The 9,032-nt window shown below is 44.1% G+C and overlaps 1 protein-coding gene and 1 long non-coding RNA gene across 2 annotated transcripts; one reads left to right on the top strand and one right to left on the bottom strand.

Moving 5' to 3' along the window:
• Positions 1-67: 67 nt before the first annotated feature.
• Positions 68-7,133, top strand: LOC135261313 (uncharacterized). Its single transcript, XR_010331875.1, has 3 exons — positions 68-531; positions 2,919-3,035; positions 6,140-7,133. It is a non-coding gene; the product is annotated as an uncharacterized LOC135261313 (long non-coding RNA).
• On the bottom strand, positions 2,345-6,632 carry LOC135261310 (prolactin-releasing peptide receptor-like). The gene is made up of 2 exons (XM_064347496.1): positions 6,175-6,632; positions 2,345-4,103 (listed from the first exon to the last, which is right to left on the bottom strand). The coding sequence occupies exons 1-2, from the start codon at positions 6,630-6,632 to the stop codon at positions 3,467-3,469; spliced, it is 1,095 nt and encodes a 364-aa protein (XP_064203566.1). The 3' UTR covers positions 2,345-3,466.
• Positions 7,134-9,032: the final 1,899 nt, after the last annotated feature.

Genomic DNA, 9,032 nt, shown 5'->3' with positions numbered 1-9,032 from the left:
CGTCCGACCTCTGGTGGAAGCAGTGGACGACTACAACCGATGTTATAAGACGTTGAAAAGGTGGGCCTACATTGGTCACCGTGAAATTGTTTGGGAATTCTCAAACGGATTGCAAAACAGTTTTCTTGTTAAACAGTTAAATTGATAACTAATCGAGACTATTCATGGAATCTAAACGATTTTTTAATTTAAAACATTTTTGGGTTACCTGTTGTGTAAAATACAACACACCTTCACCAGCTACACGTATTTGGACAAATGCCTGAGTTCCATGCACAACGCAACTTCAGACATCAGAGCATTAATGTCTGTATTTTAAAATATAGTTTAGCTGGTGGAATAGTTATTTTTGTCTTCTTAAAAACCGTGGTGCTTTAGATGCACAGAAAGAACAAGTGGAAATCTATGGAAATAAAAGCCCTATGGTACCCAGGTAGCCTAGCTACCTGATGTTGCTCATTAAACATCTAGAATACCGTCGGTGAATCCACTGCACATTACACTTGTTTCATGATGGACAGCAATTTTCAGGTCAGTATACTATATTAAATGCGTGTGGTTTGCCATTTCACTTTATTTTACTCTGTGAAGTCCCTAGATTGGCCACAATGAAAGGCTAGGATTGAATTATGTATTTCACAGGGCCTGTAATTTATTTATTTTTTTCAGCTGCTGGCTATGGGCGTGTATCCTGAATATAGCACATATGTGCAGTTGATAGTTGACTAAACCCTGATAGAGCAGTGATATGCTGAGTCACAAGCTCAGCACTGATTTCTCTTAAGTCCTTCCAGTCAAGCAGCAGGCAGGATGTGGTAGTTGATATAATGCAAAAGATATGACTGCAGCAAGGAGGGCTGCAGGTGGGATTTATATGGGGGGGGGGGGGGGCCTGTGTAGGGAATGAAGAAGCTGATTACTTGGCAAAAATAGCTCTGGGGAGAGCAGTGCCAAAAATGGATGTCCCTCTAAGTAGAGCTGTGGAAAAAGGGTTAGTAAAAGCAGGGGTGAAGAGAGAGTGACAGCAGAGGAGTGGGATGGCGAGAGCAAGGGTCTGCATCTATATGCTACACAGACAATGGTGGGGAGGCGGAGGTCTACAGGGATAGATGGAAGGAGTCTATTATCTCAAGGCTTAGACTGGGGCACACAAGCCTGAATGGGACACTGAAAGGAATAGGTAAACGCCTGTCAGGGAAATGTGGAGATTTGTTGATTTAGACTGACTCTTAGGTAAGCCTTCAAGTAACTGGGTTTACAAACATTTATTCTGGTTCCTCAGAGACAGGGCTGATGGGAAACATTTACTTTTTTTGTATTTGTTTACTTATTCGTTATATATAGTCAATTGTTATTAGTATTAGGCTTAATTAGGGGAACCGACCACACTCCAGCCCAGTAGGTGGTGGTAATGTACCAAAAGTTGGGTGGCAAACTGCCAATGAAAGCAAAGAAAGAACAAACACCTCTCCTCCTTTTATGTGACAACTACCATCACACCTCCTCATTCCACACGATTGGGATTTTGCATGTTTTTTTTCCCATAATGTGACCCATCAGGAGGCAACTGCCTAAAGCGTATGACAATTTGGTAGGGTTGGTCAGGTAAAAAGGGTTTCATTTTCACCTGTCTCTTTGTGTGAGCATGATCTCTCTGATCAAGTAGGCACCTGTGGTCTGTGCTTCACCTGATGTACACGATGTGCATTGCTCTGATGCAGGTGGACTGTAAAAGGAGGAGGTTCATTCTTGTCTGTGCTGCCCTAAAGTATCATCCTTTTTCCTTGCTTCATTCATCCCCAGATTTGAGAAGCACAAATGTTATGGACTTTTCAGCAGATTGAGTATGCTCATGACACCTACGTTCTCCCTGCATCATCTATGAGACGGTGCTCTTATCACATACATGCTGCTCTTTCATGCATCTGGAACAAAGGCACTATAATGTCCCAACCCCTCCACACACAGGGAGAAAAGAGAACCATAATGTTCAAGCTGTGTGACCATGGCAACATTTTTCAGTTTTCCTAAAATGTCTCCTCGCTATTGGAACATTATTAAAATAGGTTAGTTTCCCCATTATTATCTGGGTGACTGATAGTTGTAAATAAGAAGTTTCAAGCACTGCCGGTTCTCTCAGGCTTTCTGGCACAATAGGTTTGAACCCAGCTAACCTTAAAGCACTATTAAAAACACACAAAAAACCCATTTTCAATTACAGCTTTATGATGCTGGGAGGCTTTTCCTAATGAATTTTGATGTTGCTTTTGCTTTTTCTGCGCGATTCATCAAAACTGAAGATGATGGGGAGGGGGTGGGGGGGAAGGGAGGTAATTGCACAACCTTGATTTTTATTTTCTTTTTTATTTTCTTCAATTTCCAATGGAACACATCTAAGCAATCAAATTTCACTTCAAGAGGACATTTCATGTTCAATTTCTTTTAGAATCTTGTACAGAACAACATAATTTGACACACTAACACAGAAGAGCAAACTACACAACCACCAATTACAGTTAAAACTGAATACAGGATAGTACGAAGCCATCTTAAAACAAATGCATACAAATGTCAGTTGTTCTTCTTTTTTTCCCCCTTCTTTTTCTGAGGTATTGCGCCATCATGCCCAGTTGAATTACAAAATAATAGTACTCTTCCATAAGGGTCTTGTAGTGTAAGCCTGGGTGCAGATTTAATTTCAATCTAAAATGTAATTTGCATTTGTAAAGTTCCCATAATTTTTAACGGTTCATAAGGTATGGATGAATTACTCATTTTTGCTTGTGTCGGTTCATTTAAAAAGAACCAAAGTTAACTGACCAGAGCAAAACAATTATCTTTAAGAGTCCCCAATCATCACCTAATGCCAGTCCTCCTCCTCTACCTCCACCTCCCCCTCCTTTTCATTTCCTATGAAGGAGGATGCCAGCTGAAGAAAATTAGCCCCTGCCAAAGACACGTCCACTGCTGAGACCGCCCAATGGGAGCTCGCCTCGTTTATCTCTGACATCAGCAGCACTCGCTGGATTGGACAGGTATGCAATGTTAATGTATCACTGTGCAGTAATGGCTCGCTCTCCTCTATCTCCCCTTTCGAGATGTTTCTCTGTTAACAGTTTGTTAGGCTGTCCGAAGACACTGTGGTCTCAATAGCTTCAGTGTTCGCAGTGACGGTATTATAATAATGAGCATTCCAACCACAGTATCTGTTGCAGCAAATTGTCCTGTCAGAAACGCAGTACAGCTTTGCACCTCTGTCACCTTGGGTCTCCTTTCCCTGATCCAGGGCCTGCCCAATCTTTAGGATGTAGTGTTGTTATGACTGTGAGTAGCGTTGCTCAGAACAGACAAGCGGCCAACAGGCCTGCAATCTTCCTTAACACGTCCTATTGTCCTGTGTCTATTCCACATCCTCTCAGCCCATCCAGTTTTGCTGGGGGGTGGGGTGGGGGGGATGTTGGAGGGGTCACAGCACCACGCTGGCGGTGGCGCAGTTGTTGGTGTGAATGCCGATGCGGCGGTGGCAGGTGAACATCTTGCGCAGCTCGGCGCGGAAGCGGTCGTGGAGCCAGGCGTACAGGAAGGGGTTGCAGCAGGACGAGCTCATGGCGCACAGGTGGCAGAGCAGCTGGATGAGCAGGAAGTAGTGCTTGTTGATCAGGTCGATGTCGATGTCGCGCAGCACGTTGAACACGTGGATGGGCAGCCAGCAGATCCCGAAGGCGGCCACCACCAGCGTCACCAGCCGGAAGGTCTTGCGCTTGCGGGCCCGCTGGGCCTCCGCCTGGCTCTGGGTGCAGTGGCCCGGCGCCACGCAGTTGCGCAGCTTGACGGAGATGCAGAGGTAGGAGATGCAGAGGGCGGAGAGGGGCATGACGTAGGTTATGAACAGGGTGCTGTAGGCGTAGGCCAGGCGCTCCTTCTCCTGGCCCATCCAGAACTCCTCGCAGATGGTGAAGCCCTCCTCCTGAAACTCCACGTGGTACGTGTGCGCCACCGCGGGGGCCACCAGCCCGCAGGACAGCAGCCAGATGCCGGAGAGCACGTACGTGCAGGCTGACACGGAGATGCGCTTCTTCAGAGGGTGCACTGTGGCGTAGTACCTGGGGGTGGAGCAGAGAGTCAGCTGGATCAGCGAGACCGACCAAACTGCTTAAAACCCTACAAGAGAGCTGCAACTACCATGTCAATTTTTCTAGTGCTCGTGTGAAAGAAAAGCCTCACTATTTAAGTGACTGAAACCATCTTTGTTGAATGGTTGAGCTTTTATGTCATATCATTCATACTTTGAACTGTGTCTTTATAATTGGAATTGGGTGTTTCTTAAAAAAAGGCAAAAAAAGCCCCACACACATTCCAGGTAATTTTTTTGGAGGTGCTCGCTTCCTAAAACTCACAAACGGGCTAAAAAGAAGGCCCCAGAGAGAGCTTTTATTGCTCCCATTTATTTAACCGTTGTACAAGGTTTCAACAGATATAAGTCGTAGACTGAACAAGCGTCAATTAAAAAGGCAAAGTGATGACAGGGTTTCCTGATGCAGGGAATTTATCAGAATTCTCATGTTTTCAATTTAGCACAGTTACTAAGACTGGTTATGTAAATGAGCACAGCGGCAGCAAGTTCATTTAAATGCACTGCAGGTGTTTAAGATGTGTCTTGAACTATCAGCTTTATATGTTGGCATGTCTCATTATTCAAAACTGCAGAACACAGTTTCAAGTTGTTTAACCCTTTTAACTGACTTCTCAGCTGTGTGGTAGAGCTGACTCTGACAGTGAAAAAACCATGAGAAGAAAAAAATCTGATAAGATGCTTCTGTACACTTAAGAATTCATTCTGCTGCTATCAATAGTTATATCATCAATGATGACAAGTGAGCCAGTACCTGTGGCAGCCATACATGCCCAAACCATAACACCCCCGCCCCCATGTTTCACAGATGAGGGGAGAGTGCTTTGGATCTTGGGCAGTTCCTTTTGGCCTCCATATTTTGCTCATGTATTTAAAAAGTACTGCAATTTCTACATGTTGAAACCAAAATGTATAAAATACTCTTAAATAACAACTCAGAATGTGCACCGTAATCACGTGTGAATTGTTTGATTACAAATCTAAAATGGTTGAGTACAGAGTCAAATCATGTCTTTGTTCCAAACATTATGGAGCTAACTGTAAATCTAAACAGATTTTTTACACTGACGATGTCTCCTCTTAAGAATGGCCATGCTGTTCTTGTGCCTGAAAGAAGTCAACACCCGCTTTTTGCAGACGTAATTACCTTTGCTGCAAAGACCACCAGTTATGATAAATCAGCCGTAGCAGGTCATATGCATAAATTTCCATTCTCTCCTCCCATATTCTGGGATTGCAATTGTGGTTGTAACAAAAACCAGCATACAGAGCGATCCCCTAGGACCTAGTTTGGGAGCCACTATATTAATCAATCCCATGTCATATACTGTAGAGGAATAAGAATAAGAATCCCCAATCACCATTCAAATGTAACAATATGCAAAATCTAGGGCTAATCTAATTTTCATAAGACACCGCAACATACAAGTTTAAAAAATAATATTTTATATCCCACATTTTCTATTTTATCAGACCAGAAGAATATGAAATGGTTAGATAAATGGGAGCAATGTGTGCAGCGTTCTTTATAGCCTGTTCCTGAAGAACCTTTCAAAAGGCCACCAATTGATACTCACAATGAACAGGCACTTAATTCTTCAACATAACCGGGAGAATTCTTAAACATAACCAGTGTTTTTTGTTCTGACCTTGGCAAGTCAAATGTGTCTGTTCTGCATTTCAAACGGTTTCTTGCACCTGAATAAGAATTACCTTCAATGTCTCCTCTTTACTTTGATAGCAAAAAAATATACATATTCAACTTATTAATAGCTGTACAGAAGCAGAACTTCAAGACAGCACTCATGTTTGAATGCTAATTAAAATGGGATCAGTATGCCATCAACAATTATTGGAATAAGAATAAGAATAAAAAGGGGAAACTTCTCAGAAGCATCCAATCCACAGCAAAATGCAGCAAATTACCTTTCACGTCTCTCTATTGATTTGAATAGCCTGATTTGCAGGTTTCTGAAATAACTGGCAAAATTACACCCTTGTCAACAGTCAAATCATAGAATCGGCCGTGCGGCCCCACCCACCTGTCGACAGCGATGGCGGTCAGCGTGAACACGGAGACGTACACGGTGACCGGCTGGATGAGGAACACCAGGTAGCACATGAAGCGGCCGAAGACCCAGCCGCGGGGGTTGAAGGCGTAGGCCAGGGTGAAGGGCACGCAGGTGGCGCACATCAGCATGTCGGAGAAGGCCAGGTTCCCGATGAAGAAGTTGGTGACGTTGTGCATCTTGCGGGTGTGGCAGATGACATAGAGCAGCAGGTAGTTGCCGAAGATGGCCACCAGCACCACCAGGGCGTAGCAGGGGATGATGAGGGGCTTGTAGGACTGGAGGAGCTCCACGCCGGCAAACTGGGAGCTGCGGTTGGAGGAGCCGTTATGCAGCGCTACCTCAAAGACCCGGCCACTGCCGTTCCCCTTGCCGCCCGCGCCGCACTGGGGCACAGGTCCCACAGGCCACCCACTGCCGCTGTCTTCCATCCCAGCAGTTCAAGGCCACGTTTAAGCACCTGGTAGGCGAGTCTCCACATTGAAGGAAAAAGGGGTAGAAAATTAATTGAACTGCATCGTTGTCATCGTCATAATTATCAACATGATACGATTGTCTCCATCATCGTAATCATCTTCACCATCATCATAGCTATGCAGAGGTGTTTTAACTCACTGTAAAAACCTTGCTGAAATGGAACTTTGTCCATGTGCTGTTCGTTCACAATGGAGACTCGCCCGCTTCAAAAGAAATAGCCACCCTGTTTAACATGAATACTGTGCTGATGACGCTTCAAGCTACATGTTCTGTGCCTAAGGACCTCCAAGCACAGCCAAGCCTGTGCCAGTAGCACACCAACCATGTCTTTATGATGCTGGAAGCTCTGATTGTAATGGCCATCTCCCTGAAAGGAGCCATTAGCAGCGGGTTCGAGCCAGAGCTCCCACGTGCCGGTCTTTGTGTATCTCCCGCTGACTCCAGCACAGAGAGGAGACCCAGACATTCGATATCAAGCGCAACAAAAGATGCTAGCCGCACAGCACTTCAGACTGAGCAAGCTTTTAAAATCAGAGCGTTCTGCACTCCAAATGAAAGCTATCGCTACTCTTTTAGAACCCTGTGGAATAAACGGGCTTATTCGATAAAGGGTAGATGGGATCAGTTCTTCAGTGATGAAAATGACTGCGTGAGAAAATGGTGGACGTGCGGAGGAGCCCCTGACGGCCTCCCATCGCTGTTGCACCTAGCCACAAACTCCTCTCACCTCTAGCTGTAGTCAACTGTCCAGAGCGTTTTTTCTTTCTGAAAGCACAGATCAAAATTGACTGGGCAACAAAAACATAAATAACTTTCTTTCTCAAATGATCTTTTCCTTGCAAGATTTACAGTTCCTTGCAAAAGCAGGCTTATTCAGCAGATTGTAATGTACGTCCAAATGATCATTTTTCTTTTTTGGAATGAGCATAGATAAAGGGAATTAAATCCTTACATGAAAAATGTGGTGTTGTTACAAGGGTTGCCAAATGACCGTAAACTAATCAAGGCATTGAAGCAGAATGCAATCATTAAATGGATTTCTTCTTATGAACTGTTATGTAATTTAAAAAGGTATTTGGAATGACCTTCATCAGCATGCAATTTCAATTTGTTAAGTGAAATGAGATTGAGAATATTTATGTGAGGTGACTAGTCAGACAGAGGCTACCAGAAGAATAATAATTTCTTTATTTTGGATTTGTTGGGTTTCTGGCTGTTTTAAGTTTAAAATATGAAGAGAAAATGATTGACAGGACTGTACCTGCAGTGTCAGTTACATGTTGCCGTTAATGCAGTTTATGCTGGCAGACGGCATGCTCACCGTTGACCAGGGAAGGTGCTATCGTGCGGTGAGACAGGGCACAGCCTTGTCCTCCACAACCCTCATTTCCCGGTGACCCTTCCCGGCAGTTCAGCGTTGCCTCCTGGCCTTCCTTGCACTCCAAGTTCTTTATTGTGATGCATTCCCCCCCCCCCCGCAAAATTTTACGGCAGAAAGTTCATGTCTATTTCTTCATCATCATTTCTTATTACTGGAAATGGATGAGTCATATAATGAGACTCATTAGACTGGATCTGTCTCATGTGCATCACCCAGGCACGGGTCTCCTGTTTTGTTTTGGAGTGGATTTTACCGTCTGCCCAACTTGTTAATGGAACTGTCGAAAGGGTTTCACTCCGCCGCGATGACACTAATGGAACATTAGAGCAGATCTTTTAGACCATCCACAGGGCAGAGAGACTTGAAGGTGTATGTGCCTGTGTGCCAGTGCATGCGATCCACCAGGATACAATAAGCACCGTTCTCCCCACACTCACTCTATATTCTACTGCCGCTCATGAGACAGCCTTATCAGATGTGAGTGCCAGGACTAGACAGAGGGACTTCTCTTCTGTAAGTCACAGTCAAAAACAATGTCCCATGCTTCAGATGGTAATTTACGAAATGAAACGGAAAATATGAACTCGTATCTCTTTGATATGATCAGGTCATTCTGGTGAGAAGAAATATAATAAACACTGGCTATCTTTGCTATCAATCGCACCTTGTAGCCACCCTTATAAGGCTTGATGCACAGTACAGTTCAAACTGATGCACTGTGTGCTTCTCATAGCAGCTACAGTCTGTCACAAGCCCTGATTATATCTATTATGCCCGAACAGAATGTAAATTAATTTTATTTACTTAGCTGATGCCTCTGTCCAGGAGTAATTAGTGTTACAATTAAAATGTTCATTTAAACGGCTGAATATTTACAGAAGAGCATTGAGCACAGTTCCCTACTTGAAGGAACTGTAGGAGTACACTAACTGTGATTTGAAACTAAAGCCAATTACTGTCCCCTTGCAACAAA

This window comes from Anguilla rostrata, chromosome 8 (genome assembly GCF_018555375.3).
Source record: "Anguilla rostrata isolate EN2019 chromosome 8, ASM1855537v3, whole genome shotgun sequence".
NCBI classification, from domain to species: domain Eukaryota; kingdom Metazoa; phylum Chordata; class Actinopteri; order Anguilliformes; family Anguillidae; genus Anguilla; species Anguilla rostrata.
The sequence above is the reverse complement of the archived record's forward strand: the minus strand, read 5'-3'. Positions and strand labels throughout refer to the sequence as shown.